At 48.0% G+C, this 19,402-nt stretch overlaps 3 protein-coding genes across 5 annotated transcripts in view; 1 reads left to right on the top strand and 2 right to left on the bottom strand.

The window, feature by feature from the left end:
* ENTR1 (endosome associated trafficking regulator 1) overlaps positions 1–170 on the bottom strand; it is a 6,837-nt gene extending 6,667 nt beyond the window's left edge. Inside the window, exon 1 of the mRNA XM_014526475.2 lies at positions 27–170. Coding sequence (XP_014381961.2) covers positions 27–170 — 144 coding nt within the window. The remainder of the gene's footprint in view (positions 1–26) is intronic.
* Positions 7–7,435, top strand: PMPCA (peptidase, mitochondrial processing alpha subunit). 3 transcript variants are annotated; one of them, XM_025193716.1, is made up of 12 exons: positions 7–365; positions 497–576; positions 838–920; positions 1,275–1,369; positions 1,990–2,090; positions 2,578–2,841; positions 3,201–3,293; positions 3,607–3,725; positions 4,234–4,324; positions 4,903–4,965; positions 5,260–5,404; positions 6,102–6,271. In XM_025193716.1, the coding sequence occupies exons 4-12, from the start codon at positions 1,285–1,287 to the stop codon at positions 6,269–6,271; spliced, it is 1,131 nt and encodes a 376-aa protein (XP_025049501.1). In that variant the 5' UTR covers positions 7–365; positions 497–576; positions 838–920; positions 1,275–1,284. The 3 variants fall into 3 exon arrangements, with proteins under 3 accessions (XP_025049501.1, XP_025049507.1, XP_025049496.1); XM_025193722.1 differs by lacking the exon at positions 1,275–1,369 and having other exon boundaries at positions 6,102–7,435; XM_025193711.1 differs by lacking the exon at positions 7–365 and having other exon boundaries at positions 372–576; positions 6,102–7,435.
* A 993-nt stretch (positions 7,436–8,428) lies between these two features.
* Positions 8,429–19,396, bottom strand: INPP5E (inositol polyphosphate-5-phosphatase E; the record flags this gene model as incomplete). The annotated part of the gene is made up of 10 exons (XM_006016869.3): positions 8,429–10,384; positions 11,063–11,199; positions 11,756–11,871; positions 12,437–12,598; positions 12,720–12,827; positions 13,432–13,551; positions 14,011–14,135; positions 14,601–14,698; positions 16,082–16,205; positions 18,663–19,396. Coding segments are annotated over 10 exons (1,857 nt in total), but the record flags the coding sequence as incomplete, so codon positions are not given.
* Between the last annotated feature and the right edge of the window lie 6 nt (positions 19,397–19,402).

Below are 19,402 nucleotides of genomic sequence, written 5' to 3'. Positions count from 1 at the left end.
CCGCGCCGTGCCCGCCCCGCGCCCGCCTTCGCCGCCGTGGACGGGCAGGAGAAGTTCGAGACGCGGGTGACGGCGCTGGACGGCGGGCTGCACGTGGCCTCGCAGAACAAGTTCGGGCAGTTCTGCACCGTCGGGGGTACGTGGCGGTGTAACGGACGCGTTACATGCATGGCGCGGCTGGCTGGGCGTCCGCGCCGCGTGACGACCGTGGGATAGTGTCGGGGGGACATCTCTAATTAACTACCGCAAGTTAATTATGCTTCATGGAGCTGTTTGAGGTGCTGATTTGTGTGTCCGGACAAGACTGGAGCGGGTCGGTGCCAGGACACGTCGCTTGTCAGTCAAATCTGTAGCGATCTAGCGGAGTTAAGTATTCAGTGTGTCATCTGCTGCGTTTCAGTTCTCCTGGTTTAAAATGAGGTGTTTGCTCGTATGCACCCTTGTAAAATCAGCCCGTGGTACCAAGAAATACTAATGTGTTTGTTTTTCGTATCAGTTCTTATAAATTCCGGATCGAGACATGAAACCAAGTACCCCAGTGGCATTTCACACTTCTTGGAAAAGCTGGCTTTCTCTGTAAGTACTGTGCCTGCAAGGAAAAAGTCCCAACACCTTTTGTTTAAATCCCTTCAAAGACTACTCGGTTGTTCTTGCAGCCATAATTCTTTTCAGAAGGCCCAATTCTGTTTTCCTGTCAACTTCAGGATTACAGGTGCAGGCTCTGCCTAGTTACCTTCAAGTAAAGGAAGGAAGGAAAGGGTGCTTCCTTGTCCTCAGTCGCGTTAATACACGAGAGATGCGCATGCTTAATCCCTTACCTTGATTTCTTCTTCTTAGTCAACAGCCCAGTTTGGCAGCAAAGATGAAATACTCCTCACCTTGGAAAAGCATGGAGGCATTTGTGACTGTCAGGCATCGAGGTACAATTCTAACTCTCCATTTTCCCATGCACAAACGGTTGTCAGGATAAGTGACGGTGATGCAACGTGACCGAACTTCTGCCTTTTCTGTGCCGTCATAATGATGATCTGTTTTCGAACAGCATATTCGAAATACCACTCATTCAAAATACCACTGATATTTGAAATTGCCACTCTGTTTGTGGCAAATTGCTGGAAGGATGCAGGAGTGAACATGGAAACAGTGACGAACCCTAGCCCTTGATCTAAGCACTGAGCAGATATTGTTGGAATAACTGTACCTGCCAATTTCATGCCATGAGTTTGTTATTACATTAATACACTGATTGCAAAACACACCTGTTTGTGTTGCAGGGACACCACCATGTACGCCGTTTCAGCTGAGGCCAAGGGTCTGGACACTGTGGTCAGTTTATTGGCTGATGTTGTGCTAAAGCCCAGGTTAACAGGTATGGGAGTGTTAGTTGCCGCGTTGGGCAAGGAGCCCAAACTACTCAGTTTCAGAATCCTGGTTCGTTAAGTTGCACCTATGTAAAACATTTACACAACTATTATTGCCATGTTGGAGCAATGGCACAAACAGCCCATTGTTGCAGACAGAAAATTAGTACAAGTACAAACTGGTTGCTTACGAGACTGGCCAGTCTTTAACATTCATTTCCACTTCATTCAGAAAAGGAGGCGGGCTGGGTATTGTTTTGGACTCTTCGTTCTGCGAAAATGAACCGAGAGCTTTCACACTCAGGCAGCTCCCTTTTGTAAACATAGGAAGGGAGGGGATCTCCTTGGACCCTGAGTTTGGTCCCTTGGTATAGTAGTCTTTCCCTTAGATTATCAAGCCCCATCTCAGAACCACGTCCAGTGGGCAGGCTGTTATTGTCAACCTTAAAGCTTTACTTGCTTACACAAGCTTTACTCTTTCTGCACCATACCTTGGGGCAGGGGCAGTACCTTGGAGAACTCCTCGCTGTCTGACCCAATGGTCTTGTAGAGCAGAGCCCCAAGAGGTTGTTCCCAATTGGATTCCTTTCCTGGTGGTTCATAGCCTTTGTTTTCCTTGTTGCTGTAGATGAAGAAATCGAGATGACTCGAATGGCCGTTCGGTTTGAGCTGGAAGATATGAATATGAGACCTGATCCAGAGCCTCTGCTCACGGAGATGATTCATGCAGTAAGCTAATGGGGGGGGTGTTATCTTGACGTGCTGCAACTTGCAAAACATTTCTTTTCTCAGGATTAATTTTGGTGACAATTTTAATCTGCTCCCTAAGCAGGTACAATGATGCTGAGCTAGAATTGAGGAAGCATGTTGCTGCTGACATCTCCATTTAAGCTCTCAATTGCCCACGTATAGTAAATACATTGGACTCAAAAGGACAATGGGTTTTGGAGCCTGAAAGTCCAGACAGAGAAGCATGTCATACCTGAAACTTAACTAGTTATAACCAGCTCTCCAATTACAGCTGCTATCTTTCACTTTGTTGCAAGTGAAATAACACTCAGTTTGTCCTTTCTTGCTGTATCTCTGTTACTGTCAGAGGATGGAGCATTGCTTAAATGCAAAAGGGCAAAGGAAAGCTCAGATCATATTTTTTTTTGGAGAACAAGCATCCTTTGTTTTAAACTAAGTGTGCTTGTGTGTGTGTTAATCCTAATAGGCTGCATACAGGGATAATACTGTGGGACTCGACAGATTCTGCCCTGTGGAAAACATTGAGAAAATGGATCGGAACATCCTCCACTCTTACCTGAAGAACTACTATACGCCTGACAGAATGGTGCTGGCAGGGGTCGGGATCGAGCATGAGCAGTTGGTGGAGTGCGCCAGAAAGTACCTGGTGGGAGTAAATCCAGTTTGGGGCAGTGCCAAATCCAAGGACATCGACAGATCGGTTGCACAGTACACGGGAGGAATCATCAAGGTAAAACTAAAAGGCAGAGTCAATCCATGCCTGAGCTGGATCTTCCTGTTACATTAAAGAAATAGATTTGGATGTCCTCAAGCTGAATTCCTTACAGGTTCTCGTTTACACAAAGGCACTTGGAAACTCAAAGGCAGCAGCCTGAATACCCGCAAAAGCTGAGTACCATCTGCAGTGTCCATCTAAGCAGGCAGTTGGCCATTCTGTCTACAGAGGTCCCGGCTTATGGACATGCAGTAGAATCATTGTGCGCCCAGGGTGGCTGCCTGGCAGTATGAGAGGAGGGCTGGATTTCTGTAACTCCTCAGGCCAAGGTTCACAGGCATCATTCAGACCTAATTTTCCTCTTCCCCCGGCAGGTTGAAAAAGACATGTCAAATGTGAGCCTGGGCCCTACTCCAATCCCTGAGCTGACCCACATCATGATTGGGCTGGAAAGTTGCTCATTTTTGGTACGTGCTCCCCCAGAACTTCCTGCTGTAGCTGCAGAACAGCAAACGGCCCTCTTTTTGTTTCAACCTTGTTGTTCATGGTATAACTCAATGCAAGCAGAAAGGAGCTCTTTCAACAGTGTCCTGCTGGGAGGGTGGAGTCTGCTGTATTCAGAAATGAGCTGGCTGACTTTTCACCACACATGCCGATTTTGCAGGGCTTCCCATGTTCACCAGGGACTTTTCTCTTTTCTTTCTTTCACGTAAAGTTTGAGCGTTGTCAGTTCTGTGCTGAGTCTGCACTGTAGTGATTGCCTCTGTTGTCATGATTCAGGAGGATGACTTCATTCCCTTTGCTGTGTTAAACATGATGATGGGAGGAGGTGGCTCCTTTTCTGCTGGAGGGCCTGGCAAAGGCATGTTCACACGTCTGTATCTCAACGTACTCAACAGGTTTGTTAGTTTCCTCTTTCAAGGAAAGGCTGAAAGTTTTTTCCCCCCTCTGCGATGGGTCTGCACAGAAAGCCTCATCTTCAGCAAGCCAAAGTTAGTCCATTTTTTCCATCACCAGTTGCTCTCTTGGAGGTAGATGTAGCTTAAGTCTGGAGCTAAACTGGAGAAGGGGACCAGGAATCCTGCCTTCTGTACCCAGCCCAGCCTTCAACTGGTGGGGGTGGGAGGAGACCTCACGAACTAGCCATTTGGTGCAGTTGTCCAGCACACTGTCATTCTACAGGTCCCTTCTGCAGAAGCAGAAGGGAAGAAAGTAAAAGACAAACCTGCAGGCAGCAAAGTTTTGAGGGAAATGAAAGGGAGTTCATGATGGGAACCGGTCATTCCCATCTGTGCCTTTGGGATTGCTGTTTCTCAGGCTAATGATCCTGTTGCATTCAGAGAGGTAACAGGCTCATTCGCTTTTTATTTCTCTGACACTTGCACCTGTATATTCTTGCACTCATAGGCACCACTGGATGTATAATGCAACCTCCTACCATCACAGTTACGAGGATACAGGCCTTCTATGCATTCATGCCAGTGCAGATCCTAAACAGGTACAAAGCTCTCTCGTATTCCATGACCTATATCCATAAACAACAGCTGCAGCACTTAATTGCCGATAGAGCAGCTCTTGTCATGTCACTGCCAAGAGGTTGCTTATTGGTTCTATACTTGTGGGGAACTGAAAGTCATCAGGACCTGCAATCTGTGACATGAGGGCTGAAGCTTTCACAACTCCCAGTGTACATCAATTCACACATCTTGCACAACACTAGTATAGCTCAGGCAGGCATCCCATTTTCTCACAGAGTTGACTAATTACGTATTGGGAAGAGAGGCCTATGTATCCTCAAATGGCCACTGCTGCTGCAGACAAATTCCACAAAGAGCTGGAGTGCTCTGCATCAGAGAGGTGAAGTCCCATCCTGCTTGAAAGGAACTGCCTTGATGTGGCACCAACATGTTTCCCTTGTGCCTATGCAGAGCTGCAGTTAGGACCCTGTGTACTGCAGGAGGGAGACAGTAGCAGTTCAGGTGCTGCTGATCGCCAGGCACTCACTACAGAACCATCTCGAAGACAAGGAGCAGGCGTGAGGATGGTTTTCTTTCTAACACTCTCTTGTTTTTCCAGGTCCGAGAAATGGTTGAAATCCTTACGAAGGAGTTCGTTTTAATGTCAGGAACAGTGGGAGAGGTAAGATGCCTGGCCACCGAAATATTGCATGACCCAGACAAACACCACTTGTGCCTAGAAGAGTCTCCCGACTGGCTCACCAAGCACCTTCCTTTCCCTCTGCAACCTCTGCAGATCGTTTCCTGCTGGAAGGCACAGTGCAAACTCCAGCACTCACCTGGAGCAGGGTGTTTGCTGACTCCAAGCCTTCCTTCTGGTCATTCTGGAGGGTGGTGGGGTGGTACAGCGGAAAGCATAGTTGCCAGTCCTGAGACCAAACCAACACGGTCAGTGGTTTTTCCTGGTGACATGCAGGTAGAACTTGAGCGAGCAAAGACCCAGCTGAAATCCATGCTGATGATGAACCTGGAGTCACGGCCGGTTATCTTTGAGGATGTAGGAAGGCAAGTGCTGGCTACAAGCACAAGAAAGCTACCTCACGAGCTCTGTGATCTCATCGGTGAGTACAGCCTACTGCTTCGCATTCACTGCATCATGCTGTATTTGTACTCGGGTGGCAACGACAGCTTCCAACCTGCTGACAGCTGTTCCTCATAGTAGTTTCATAGTAGTTTGGGGTCAGAAGGGACCTGAACAGATCATCTAGTATGACCCCCAGAAAGCAAGGGTAGGATAAATGGTAGATCCTTTACGCTTTTGCTAAAACTTCTCAGTCTGGTGAAGCTCCTCCTTGCTCTTGGACCCCAGCCTGTGGGAGATTTCAAGGCAAGGGACACCTCATTGCTGAAGGCATGCAGTGTATACAGACCGTGTAGTGATGCAGTCAGTTCCAAATCTAACTGACTCAAAAAATGTCCATTGACTTCAGTTAGGTCTTTAACACCTGACTGAAAGCTCGGCAGTCCCAACTCTGATGCAGGCTTTTTTCTGTGGCCGTGGTCAGATCGCCTAATGATGGATTATCAGTTTTCTCCATTAAACCTTTCTGGCTCTGTTTGCCATTGGTAAGATCATTTGATGTCTGTAAACCCAGTCTGTGGTACTTCCTGCCATCTGTTTCAAGCATCTGTAAACTAAGCAAAGCTTAAAAGGGAAACCAGCCACTTGACTATCTTAAGACTCTCATCCAGTACTCTAGAAGAGCTTTTTGTCACTGTTTACAGTGCAGTGCTGATAACTCTTGCTTGTATCCGCAGATAACGTGAAAGCTGGTGACATCAAGAGGGTGGTCACGAAAATGCTTCGAAACAAACCGGCAGTGGCTGCGCTGGGAGACTTGACGGAATTGCCCACATATGAGCACATTCAAGCAGCACTTTCCAGTAAGGACGGGCAACTCCCACGGGTGTATCGCTTCTTCCGGTAAAGCAGCAATCCCCATGTGCCGTCCAGAACGAAATACGACTTGCCAGTATCTGAACACAACGTTGACTGGATTATAACATCACTGCAAAAAACAATGATTTCTGTTCATCCTGTGCCGTACAGGATTTCTTTATAGCTGAACTAGACTGCATCGTATCTTCTGATTGGGAGGCACCCGTGATGGTGAGGGTGGACAGGCCTATCCTGATGTTTTGGCCAGCAGAACAAATAACTGCAGAAGGTAGGACATGCTGGACTTTCCCTTGGCACCATAAATTGAATGTGGCAGCGGAGTGAGCAGTAACCACCAACCTGAAACTGCTGCAAGGAGCAGAGAAAGCATTCAGAGAACTGTTTCCTCATCCAACTTGAACACTGATGGTTATAACTGCAAATCTTTGGCTGTCCTTGGTAAAGAATTAGATTTTGGTAGTTACATTTCATGGTTGGGTTGGCTCTAGTCACACCTGTTTTCCCATTCAAAGTCTGTGTCACTGGGAGATGAAAGGGCTGTTCTAAGTACTATTCATCTAACGTTTCCTGGTCCAGAAGATACAGCTATAACGAAGCTGAACAGCTGATTCTAGAAAAATCTGTCCCTGTAACAATCTGCTGAGTTCCCCCTTCCATTGTAGATATCAGCTGCTGTTGTAAAAGCCTTGCCATATTGGTGATCATTTCTGCAGTCTCGTTTGAGTAGGTAGCATCAGGAGTACCTTGTTTCACTGTAGCACTCCATCTCCCCTTATGCTGGTCATACCAAACTTTTTCACAAAGGGTGAAGTCTTGCAGATGCTTCATATACAATTATGTTGGTCTTGCAGCATAACTCATAGGTTCTTGAGCCACGTCTGCATAAGGAGAACTTTCCCAATCACTGTTTTTGAATAATCCCATACATGGGCACACTTATCCTGGAATAAGTGTTCTTGTTTATCTTATTTTATTTTAAAAGCAGATTATAGGAACAGGAATAAAACATTTGTATTCCAGGATTAGCCTGTCCACACAGAAAGTCATTCAGAAACAGCCATGTATGTCTGACACACAGATTAACTGTTAAGGGTAGACAGGCTTTTACCAACTGAGAACTGGCTTCCACTAAACTATTTGCTCCCACAGGAAAAATTAAGATGAATTAAAATAAAGGTTAGTAAAGAAGTGATGACTTGTATAAGTCAATCTTGTAGGAGAAATCACTTTACAGAAAAACATGAGTGCAATAGTAACAAGTTTAAGCAAACTTCTCTACACATATGAAGAACCATCACTTAAAAGGGGAGGTGTAATACCGGACGTTATAGTCATCTGGCACATCTAGGCATTGTTATTTGGAGAACTCAGGTGCTGCTGGGTAATCAGCTTAGTGCATAAATGAACAGTGGTCAGCCCAGGAGTAGAACACTCATTGGTAGCTTCTCTCTGCTTTCTCCATGTGACACCAATCACGACTGGAAGTCATATAACCCACGCCACACAGAATTGTCCCACCGTGTTGCTGTTGAAAAATGAGGCTTTCATTTGAACAAACAGTATGATCAATTCCCAGCCTTGTCCTGTCAGTCGTGGTGCACATCTTTGTAAAGGGAATAAAGACTTTGAATTGAGCAGTGTAAGTAGTGACCGAGGAAACTGATTGTTGCAGTTTAGACAGTCTGCCAAAGACTTCTGCAAAGAGCTGGCTAAACAGATCATTGCTTGGAGGCACTTGATTTAGGTAATCCATAAGTACACCCTGCAGGCAGAAATTTGCACAGCTGAGGTAGGATGAGGTGATCTGCCCCAGGCCATGGAGAAGGCAGTCAGATGCCACTGCCTCGACTAAAAGTCCATTCCTATTCAGCAACAACACTTGGCTTAGCTTAGAGTGCACCACTGTTAGTCTCCCTTTTTTTCTTTCCAACCAAATTAACACGAACAATTAATTGCCTGTTGCTTTAGAGACTTCTACCCAGAGACTGGCATCCCCATTTCTGTCATGCTGAAGACACTGGAGCTAGTAGCTACAGCCGCTGCTGGACAGGCACCATCCAGTCTCCTTGACAAGGACCGAATGACTTGGCTATAGCTCAGGATCATTCCCACAGGTCCACTTTCAGTCTCATCTACTGTTTAACACATCTTGGTTACAAACCAAAGCAGCAGAGGGAGAAGTAAAAAATCTGGTCCTTACTTTATTTGTAAAAAGAAATGCAGAACAAGAGGAACAAATGCTTAGCATGAAATGCTGGAACCCAAGACAGAGTCAGACTTCCCATCATATAACCACTTAAGCCTTACAAGATGCTTTCTGCGTGGGAATACCAGTTTGCTTTTTAAATTGGTGTGAAGAGCCACACTAAGGATTCAGTCCACTACAGTGGTGTGAACTTTGCCAGGGTCTAGCAAAGCAATTTAGTCACAGGCTGAAAGATGAGCAGGTGAGCAGTGCTGCGACTGCAATAGGACTACTCCAGCATTTGCTTATGCCTGGGTCAGAATCCTTTGGTTGATTAGGATTAGTGTGCTCAAAACCAAGTCCTGTACTCCATCCTTTAAAGAATCGCCTGCACTAAGGCACTGGTCCCAGAATAATTCCTTCTGGTTACAGTCTATCCTGAGATACTTTAATGGCTCACACAGAGGTAGGTGAGGATAGAGGATTTTCAGGGACAGAACATTTACTCTTTACCACGGGAAAGCACTTGAGCACGTTTCCTCCTAACCATTTGGAAGTTAACACAATATTGTTACTTGTTCCTTATGTGTTTCTTCTATTCCAAGGTTTATTGCAGAAAGCGACTGTGACAGATCTACTGATTATATGGAATTTCCTCCAGATTTTGTATTTTATGTATTAAGATGGGTTATGGTACCATTACTAGCCATTAATCCATGCAAACTGCCCATGAGAAGCTGTTTGGGGTTAAATGTAGTGTATAATTTAACCACTGTCACAGTGGCACTTCCAGCACCATTTGCCTCGAGTGAAAGTTGCTCTACAGATAGGTGAACTATTCCCATTTTACCTACTGGAAAACTAAGCCACAGAGAAGATATAAATTTCCCCATGCTGAGAAGCAGAGGTGGAGCAGGCTTGAGGTTATCTGACTCCTAGTCCTTACTCTGACCCAACAGTCTTGCCAAATAATCTCCCAGGAGTTAGAGATCCCTTTTCCCCATCTCCCTAGCAGCATTCTCTAGAACTCTCTACTTTGAGGCTAACTGCCCTGCAGGATTTGTAAACGCCAACCATGCCTCAGTCACTGTTTTCAGTTAGTGCCTCTTGCTGAAAGCACATGGCTAGAGATTGGATATCCCATTCCTGAGAATCAACACATTTGGGAATGAATACATTGCCTCAGAAAGTCTGACTCTATCCAAGGGCCTGTGCTGGTTTGAAAATGCCATTTTCCTCTTAGGAACAAACAGGAGTACAAAATACATGCTGCTCCCCAAGGCCTTATCACTGTACATTCACCCAAAGTTGCGGGAGTGGGCCACAAATGCAAACATGTTATGAACAAGAAACCGCTGCAATTCTGCAGCTGGTCCCCTAGGCATTTTACAAAATACTGTGCATTTGGCTCTAGGTGAGGCAGCCACCAGCTCACATCAGTGCTCTTCTGAGGAGGAGGTTTGCTGGGCAGCTGGTCTGACCACACTAGCCTAAACATAGAACTGAAATACCCTTGGAGCAGCTGCTCTGGCTGAATTCAGTTCCTTGGGCAGTATAGCCACTACATAGTCTTTGGCCCAGCCTCAGATCAACCAGCTGAATCTTGCTGCTTGCCAAGAAAGCGGCGAGAGAAGTGACCTGATGGAATAAACAGGGCCAGCTGTCCTGAAGAGCTGTGGCCTTCTTGGTAAGCCACAGTGACCATCAGCAGCGCTCCGACAAAGAGCCCTTCCCATGAATGGCGCTTGCACCGCTGCAACCATTACCTCGCTCTGCAGTCCTCCCTGTGGCCCCTGGGACAGGTGCACTGCTGGGCACCAAGGTCAGGACACAGTACAGACTCTGCTGGATTTCTGGTCCTTCAGCTCCTGCCGTTTCTTCAGGTCTCTCGTAATTCGCCTCTTGATCCCAATCAAATAGAGTTCTCTGTCAAACTGCCCCGCTGCCAGTGGGATGCTACGACAGAGAGAGACCGCTACTTACCTTTAGGCACTGCATGCAGCAGCATCTAAGACAGGCCTAACCACATGCAAAACAGCCAGCTTCTTTGCCACTACAACCACCCAGGTGTGCCATCGTTCTTGTCTGATGGGATGTGATGACAGAGGATGAGAGAAATGTGCCCAAAACAAAGCTACCGCTCTTACCTAGTTTCAAGACCCTTGTATTTCAATGCCTTGAGCCATGTGCCTCAGGCTTCTAAGATCAGAAAGCTGAGACAGCAGAATTTACTGTCAGGCAGTGTCATGAATCCTAAAGGATCCGATGGTGCATTTCAGCTCTTGAGAAGTACAACCCCTGGGGCGGACAGACAGAAATCATTTCCACACCCCCTTCTAGGAAACATGTACAGGTCAAACTCTACCAAGCTCAATTTATCTTCTGCAGCAGGATTGAGGAGATTGAGAGCACGGATCCCAGCTATCAGCTCTAAGGTTTAAATGCTTTTCCTGCTCTCAGCATTGATTCTGCATGTCACACAGAGAACACTGCAACGGGCTATATGGGATTAATTCCATCACAGGGGCTCTTGTGATGTTATAAACACCTGAGCACAAAATCTGGCATGCAGACATATCCCACGAACACCCCACTGCCAGCCCGTGTGTGAAGACACGCAATCAGGTCACTGACTTGTCTCTGCCAGGCCTCAGTTTGACGCGGAACAAGCCGTACACTGGCCTGTGGTCGGACGTCCGGATTATGGGACAGGAGGAGTACTTCACAGCATGAATGTCATTCTTGTGACGGCTTCTGTACACGACCCGGTCCTGGAGATAGAGAATGGAAGGAGGTTAATAACTCTCCTTTGCGTGTCTGCCCTGGTGAGAGGCACTTATTCATTAAAGATAAATGTGTTAGTTTGAAACACCTTTTAGAAGCATCTTTCACCCTGGGAGTTGGGAACCCTGGGTGTTCAGGTCTTCTGCCCCCAGGATCCCTGGAAGGGAGGCAACACACTGTAGATTATTTGACTGATGCTCACCTCTCTCCCCTTGCTGTCCCAAGCCGAAATAACTGCCTGTCTACAGCACTCGGTTGGGGTGAGGCTGTAAAACCACTCACAGAAGACACACTACACCAGAAACAGGAATAACTGCCACCTCAACATGACATCTCCCACATGGTGGGGAGCTGGGGCCACTGAATCCAGTGGTCCCTTCCCCTAGCCCAGTCCCTGTCTGCCACTCTGGTCCACAGGAAGTTCCCAGCCCAGTGCAGACCCACTGATGGGACAGAGCCCTACAAGCTTGTTGCCACATGGGTGGATTTTTCCTCTGAGAAGCATTTTCCTCCCCATGTGTGCGTATATAAGCAATCCCTTACCGTGTACGAAGGTGTCCTCTGCTTGGAAGTGGTGTCATAGCAGTCCTGCCCAATGTCAAACTTATAGGAAGGATGGAAATGAATGGCAGCCTCTTGGAACCCTTTGAAAACAGACCCTGTGGGGGAAGGGAAGGCATCATGAAGAATGGACCTATTCTTCCGTAGAAAACCTGGCCATTTACAGCAGTAGGTTACAGCAGTCTGTGCACACCAGTTAGAAACTGAAGCCACTGACATTCAGCCTGCAAAAAACAATCTGGACATGAGAAAGGAATTAACACAAGGCTTTGCAGCTGCAAGGTAAAGAACTGGAGAGGAAGTATCTAAAAGCCTAACAAATCAATAACAGAATTCAGCATATGTGGACCCTTCACTGGAATCTCAGCCTGCCTGATCAAATCTGAGCACTGCTGTGAGGTGGGCAAGAAATCTTCCCATTTCACACAGCAAAAAGCAGAGGCAAGGGGCAAGTGAGAGTGCGCAGCAAGTCAGGGAGAACCCTAGCGCCCCAAATCTGACATGTCAGCTGATACAAAAAACACCTGGCTCTCCCCTCCAGGTACAACATCTTTGCTTGACTGCAGCTCTCTGTTGAGCAGGGAGTTGGCAGTAAAGAATCATTTGCTTGGCAATGCCCAGTTCCTGAGATTTGAGGGTGGGGGACAACACCATGCCCCTTACCATTTTTCATTTCTTTAAGGAGCTGGTCATACTGCAGTAGCTTGGACATGTCCATCTCCAGGTTCTGGTTCAGGATTAAATTCACAGCCTCTCGATCCTGGTTTAGCCGGAAATTGAAGTCTCCAAACCAGAACACCTCATCGAAGCGAGTTGTGACATCAGCTGCAAATCCAAGCAGAAAGGACTTCATCAACCCTGGACCTCTGTGTTCAGGCAGTAGATTATTGCACAAGCCATTTTTGCACACAAGTAGACATGGCCTCATACATCTGGGGATACTCACAAGGGCTGGACCGATAAGGGTTTGTATCGGGAACATTCTTGGGAAGTGCCAGGGCCTGGATGATTTTATTATAGTCCAATATCCTCTCATACACTTTGCTGTCTCCAGCTGAAAGACAGAAGTGAGAGTGATGCCAGGTCACCCAGAAAAGATGAAGACTTCAGAATTTCTATTCAATCACTGTGTATTATTATTAAGTAGATGGCTAGACTCTTGTAAAATGTGCTAGGCTCTTCCTAAACAGATAGTCCCTGCACCAAAGGGCATGCAGGCTAAAAAGGCAGTGATGGATGAGGGGAGGTAATGAAAGGCAAGAAATAATTTTAGCTGCTGCTTTTGGTGTGTACTGGACAGGTAACATGGATGCTGAACAGACCAGAGGGCAGCTGCCAAGAGTCAACTAGAGGGCTTTCAAGACAGTTGGAGGGAAAGGGTGAGGTCTCAGATCTAACAAAGGATGAAGCAGTGTTTCAGAGTTTATTCCATACTATGTTTCCTCAAGGTTTAAATCCTGGTGCATAAACAAGACACAGAATGGATCCATTTTACCAGCACCAAAAAGGAAAGCACAGTAGCTTCACAGCAGAGCAACCTTTGAGCAGTAAGTAATACAGTAAACGGGCACGTCTATTTGTAAGCCAAGGAAATCATCTCCTCACCTCTCCCAACACACCCGCGCAGGACTTTTGTGGTAAGCTTCTAAGTGACTCACATGTGAAGTGGGATGTAATAAAGAGAAACGAGGTCCCAAAGAAGGTGAAGCTGATCCCCAGTGCTCCCTTCGTCTTGATCTGAGACACGATCCGCGTTGTCACAGTGGAATACTCCACCTCTGTGGGAAGAAAGGGAAGCAGTCACTGCTACGGGATGGGGGAACAGTTGTGGGGGAAAACAATGTTCCATCCAAGTGAGGCACTGCTTAGAGGGCCTGAGGCTCCCAATTTATGATCCAAACACAGGCCCATGAGGAGCCAAAGCTCCAGCCCTTCAAAGGAGGAAAAGGCAGATTGACCCTGGGGAAATGTAGAACACTGGGGATTTCCTATTTGAGACTCTGTCCCTCTGGCTTGCATTTACTATAGATTTGGGGCTGACCCTGCAGGCATCCCCAGAAGTTGGTAAGCATCACAACCCCCACAGAGATCTCCTATCATGAGCATTCCAAGCACCTTCATCTCTTAAGAGGAACCTGCCCATTTCCTTTAGGCCACTGCATTCATCTCTGTGTGCTCCTTGTGCAGCACACAACCCTTGTACAGGCACCTCCTCCAGCCACTAGGTAACAGCGCACCTGAACAGAACCAGATGAGGTCTCTCCGTATGAAGACTGACATGTAGAGCACGCCATGTGCAGCCGAGAACAGCATGACGTAATGGGGCCCAAGCGTCTCCTGGAGACGGATCTCCCACTCTCTCCTGCAGGGGAAGACAACAGCCATGACACAAGGTTGGGTGATGTTGGTGCGAAAGGGAAAAAGTGAGCAGGGAGCACTGAAGAGGGGGAAGCCAATACTAAGCTGGTGTAAAAAGCCCTCCTGGGAGAGCAGAGAGCCTCCAAACCAAACCTCAGCACCAACAGCAGCATTGTGCGAGGTTGTCACAATGCAGGTCCTTCGCTTTCCCAACCTTTGCACATAATACACAGGGGCCTTATGCTGACATGACAGTAAGTGTAGTACACCCCACCCGTTATAGGGCATTGTGCCGAATTTGGGGAGAAGGGAGGTATTTAGGATAATCCTTATACTATGGCTTATGCAGAGTTGTTAAAGTACAAAAAAATAAGACCCTGCTTCAAAGTGTTTTCAAACTAATTGAAAAGGAAAACAGCAATAGTGGGTAAGAAGCAAAGAGGCTGATTCATCTCACTGCTTTTACTACCTGTCTGGACAGCCTTCTTGAACTCCAATGATGTACATGTCCTGGGCGTAGTCAGGGTCAGTGGGCAGTAACAAGTCATCCAGGTTCTCTGGCAGTTCCTGCAGAAGAGACACACAGTATGGTTATGCAACCGATTAGAACAGGGAGGGAGGGAAGGCCAGACAAAGCCACAAGCTTTGCGGAGCATGCAATCAATTCAGCCTTTGCAAAACAGGTGAATAAACCATTTGTTACTCACAATGACTATTTGCATCCACAGAGCATCTTAGCTCTTAGCAGCTCAAAACATGAGTGAAGCCTACTCATCTCTCTGCCAAGTTGCTCATTGTCACCATTCCAACAGGTTTTGCCCTGAAAAAGGGGGGTTGGGGGAAGGTGTCTGCAGGTTTGTGTTCTGTTACTGAATTACACTTTCTGGCAATCTGGCAGTGGGGTTTGGTTCAGTGAACTATTCACAGCTGGGTTATCCGACATAAGAAGGCAAGACCTGCTGAAATCCCAGTGAAAACAGGAATCAGCCACCTGAGTGTCTCAGTGGGATGCTTCCCTGGGAAGAAGAGGCTGGTTGCTCAGGCTGATGGGTTTTTGAGTGCACGTGCCTGTCTGCACGGGCTGGATTTTGTTCTGTTGCCATTTTGCCTGCTTGGGGGCAATGAGCTGTTCATAGTGAAGCCTTAACCCTTATTAACAATGAGGTAAGGCTACCTGAGGTTAAAAGGCTAGGCCAGTCGAAGTCCCAAACACTCCAAGAGACCTGAGTGGGATTCCTCCTTGGGAAATGCAGAAGAAAGTACTGGTTGCTTTGAGCAAGGCTGACTGCAGTGGAAGCTTCTAAGCCTTAAGAGAGGGTAACAAGGAGGCAGACTAGGCCAGCAAGATTCCCAGTGACACCATAAACAAGACAACAGTGGGTGTTTGTAGGAGGAGCTCCTCGTCTGTGTTCTGGTGGCCTGTGGCAGTGTAAGCCAGCTGACTGCTGAGGCATCAGTGGTACCAGAGATGGAGAAGAACTGTCTAGTGAGCAGCACCTCCTTTAAGATGCAGGTTTCAGAGGGAGTACCCACAGACACTGCTAAAATTCTCCAAGTGCTGCTCAGTATCCCTCTGCCTCAAACCCTAAATCACATGGTTGAAGCCCTCTCCACTTTCACTGCTATGCAAGAGTGGGGTTATGACCATTCCCTGGTAAAACTCGCACCTTGGAGAATAACCAAAGCAGCAAGTAATAAAGCAGCAGCTGCTCTCCTCAAAGGCAGTAGTGGAGATTGCAGAACTTCACAATTACAATGGGCTCCTCTGCACAGCTGAGCAAGTACAAGAGGGGTTAGGATTACAGACAAAGGCTGGGCAGCCTCAGAGCCTAAGCTCCTCAGGCAGATAGAAAGTGATAGCTCCTCAGGAAGTAGCTGTGCTGTTCCCTTAACCAGAGCAGGGGAAACTTCCACTACTCACAGCCAAAGGCAGACATGCCTGTTCCTCACCTTCTGGCCCTGCATGTTCCAGGTGGCCACAAAAATGCCAATGGTCCGATCAGGGAAGTATCTGTTCAGTTCTTCTGCTCCCAGCAGTGCCCCGCTTGCAAGAAGGCTGCCTTCCAGATAGCTTCTGCAAGCAGAGGAGAAGGCAAGAGAGCAAAAAAGCCTTAATGTCGTTAAAACAACCAAAGGGTAGTGGGATTTCTGATCACTTAGAACAGCCCCAAATGGAAGTAATATTTAACACCTGTGCTTTGCTCCTCCCCGCTACAGCAATGTGAACCAGTTCCCTGTATATTGTCACATACTGCGATGGGCTTCCCACCGTTCTGACAGCAGGTAACTCAGGAGTGAAATTCATGTCATCTTCTTGTGTTGCTTTACAAATAAGATCCTGTAAATAAAAGGTCTTGGAAGCCCCAAGTCCAAAATGATGTAACATTCAAAATGGCTGGCCTCACCCATCTCCTTCTGTACAGGCAAGAAGCCAGGGCAGAAGGAGAGCAGGCTGAATAAGCACTTTTAATCTTGCTTAGACTGAGCCTTAAGCCCTGCAAATAATGACAACAGCATAGTGCTAGGGAAGGGTGAACTGATCAATGGTCTAGCCCTGATCCTGTGCCTTACACCTTCAAAGGAAGGAGCAAGAAAACCTATTGCCAATAAGGAGACCTTGATTTGTCCTCAGGAGTAGTCTTCCCCCAGTACCAGACAGTTAACAGCTTACTTGCGCAATAAGGCATGAGGATTTATACTCCCTCCAACGATTTATCCTAGTTAATGCAACAGGGGATGTTCTTATTCATATAATGGTCTAATCTGCTTTTGAATCTTGCTAGGCTCCTGGCTTCGTTATTGTTTTGTAGCAAGGAGTTCCACGTGCTACTGGATATGCAGGCCAGAAACTTTTACTCTGGCCATTTGGAAGTGTTGCAAGATACTTGCTTGCTAAGTTAGTTGGGTTGTGCCAACTGCTACGCACTAGTAATAGTTGTTGCATACAATCATACCGTGCAGTTTGAGGCCTCTACAGAAGAGGTTTGATGGCAGCCAGACAAGGGGGACTGGAGTGATAAGCCAGGTGGCTGACAGAAGAAGGATGCACAGTCCTGTTGCCTCCAAAGCAACTAGCTAAATCTACTGTATGTTGGAGAAAAAGGAGACTCAGGAAGGAAACTGAGGAAGAGAAGATGCCGTACGTGGATATGTCCTTAAGGTTCAGAGATAAAACACACCCAGAAATTTGGGGCTGCCTGGAATCAGGGGCTTGCTTGAGACCTTCCTCGGCTTCTCAAACATTTTCTGAGCTACTGCGAAGTGGGTGGGGCAGGGTGGTTATGCTGTCCTTCTACAGCTCCAGAGGAGCCAAGCAACATTCTCGTGCTGGACTTGTGCTGCCTGCAGGCCCAGCTGTAAATGTGTACTATGGTGTGAGCCAGGGAATCAAAGGTCCCAGGAGGTGATATTAGCCATGCCACTTGCTGATGGGCAGATGTCAGTGGAAACCGGTGTACCTTACCCACGCTAGCCTGACAAGCTGCTAGGCTCGGGTGGACATTGACATTCTGCGATGAAAAAAACATGTGGTTCAGATAGATGCACAAGTGTTTTTTTCCCCACTCTACTCTGAAGGAGATACTGCTGTAGCCTATTCCAAAAGAAAGCATGGAGGGAGGAACTACACGGTGCTCCCTGCTGAGGGGAGTCTAGAGACCTTGAGGTTTAGGACACAAGTTGTTGCTGTTATGTCGACGGCTCCTGCCATCGCCAGCAGTGAAGGCCTCTCAGTCCTTACAAGAACGAGGACAAAGCTTGCACTACTGTCAGATGGCTGGGCTGATTCTCATAATCAGATACCCTTGAGCAAAATTAACAATGCCCCATGGTCCATCACGCTGGCAGACATCCCCTCCCCTCCCCTCCCCGTAACTCTCACAGGCTTTTCATCTTCGAAACACGGCTGTAACCTTCAGAGCTGCACAGGGGAAGAGCATTCTGCTGCAAAGCCTTAACTAACACAGCCGGTGACGAGTGTTTCCACCCTTTATTCAAGCCCTTCTCAGAACATTTCCACCACTTCCTTGACGAGCACCAAATGCGCTGGTCCCAGGTAGGGTGGTCATAGAGGACATGCCGGTTTTCTGCTACTCTGTCCTCTCTTGATATGAAACCGGATGCCTTTAAGTCCTCTGTTTTTCTCTTCAAGAGGAAAAGAGAGGACATAAAGGCATCTGGTTTTGTATCAAACGAGGACTGAGGACAACCGGACTGTCTTCAATGATGACTACACTAGTCCCAGGTCTCATCATCCCCAGCGTGCTATTCTGCTTTCGTATCAAACGAGGACAACCGGACTGTCGTCTACGATGGCTACCCTAGTCCCAGATCTCATCATCCCTGGCATGCTATTCTGCTGAGTTTTGCCACATATGAAAATACAATTTATATGCCCCTCCCATGCTGGTGAGAATAGCAAGGAGGAAGTAACTAACAATATTGCATTCGCTGCCACGAGACATTGGCAGGGTGGCTGCCACGTGGGACCAAGTGCCGCTCTCTCCGCGAAGCATAAAACCGGAGAACCTACCTGCTGCGAACATCCTTGGCGCGAATGGGGGCCAGCAGGCTGAACGACGACTTCATGGAGTCCGTGGAGCAGCTATCGCAGACCATCCCGCTGCCGTGCAGCCTGGTGTCGCTCAGGCTGCCGCCGCTCTGCCTCGCCAGCTTGCTCCCAGAGCCGCGCCGGTAATCCGTGCAATCCGAGTCGATCCGATGAGCTGTCCTCAGCGCGCGCGAGACGACGTCGATCTCCATCGGGGGCAGAGCTCGAGGAGGCGCGATTTGGGGCAGTCGGGGTTTGCCGCCGGAAAGCGCCTTTCCTTGCTCGAAGGCTTCTTTCTCCGAGTCAGACCCGCTTCCCTTGCTCTTCCCGAAGGAGCTCGTTTCCACGGCGTCCCGCAAGGAGCCTGGATGCCAAGGGGTGCCAAGGGACGCTCCTCTGCTCACGACGGGAGGGCTCGGGGACGCTTCCTGGAGAGACCCGTTGGAGGAGCTGGTCTCATTGGGGTCCGTCAAGCTCTCCTGGCTTGTTTTCAACAGCCGCCGCCTCCGCCGCCGCCAGCTTTGCTCGTCTAGAGACGCCGCGCGCTCCAGCCTGGGCTGCCGGGGAGGCTTTGGGGTGAACAACGTAGCCCGCAAGCTGGCTTTGATGTCCCCCGAGGAGCCTGTGTCAGGGTGATCCTCCGTGGGGGACGCCGTGCTGTCCCCAGCCTCTTTCTGCATGGCCTGATGCTCCCGCAACACCCGTCCGTCCGCGTGCGACCC

This window comes from Alligator sinensis, unplaced genomic scaffold (assembly GCF_000455745.1).
Source record: "Alligator sinensis unplaced genomic scaffold, ASM45574v1 scaffold611_2, whole genome shotgun sequence".
NCBI classification, from domain to species: Eukaryota; Metazoa; Chordata; order Crocodylia; family Alligatoridae; genus Alligator; species Alligator sinensis.
The sequence above is the reverse complement of the archived record's forward strand: the minus strand, read 5'-3'. Positions and strand labels throughout refer to the sequence as shown.

Coding starts and splice junctions, on each gene's coding strand:
- PMPCA (XM_025193711.1), top strand. CDS start 433: ATGCACCCTTGTAAAATCAGCCCGTGGTACCAAGAAATACTAATGTGT. Junction 3,726..4,233: donor TATCTCAACGTACTCAACAG/GTTTGTTAGTTT, acceptor TTGCACTCATAG/GCACCACTGGATGTATAATG. Junction 4,966..5,259: donor TGTCAGGAACAGTGGGAGAG/GTAAGATGCCTG, acceptor GGTGACATGCAG/GTAGAACTTGAGCGAGCAAA.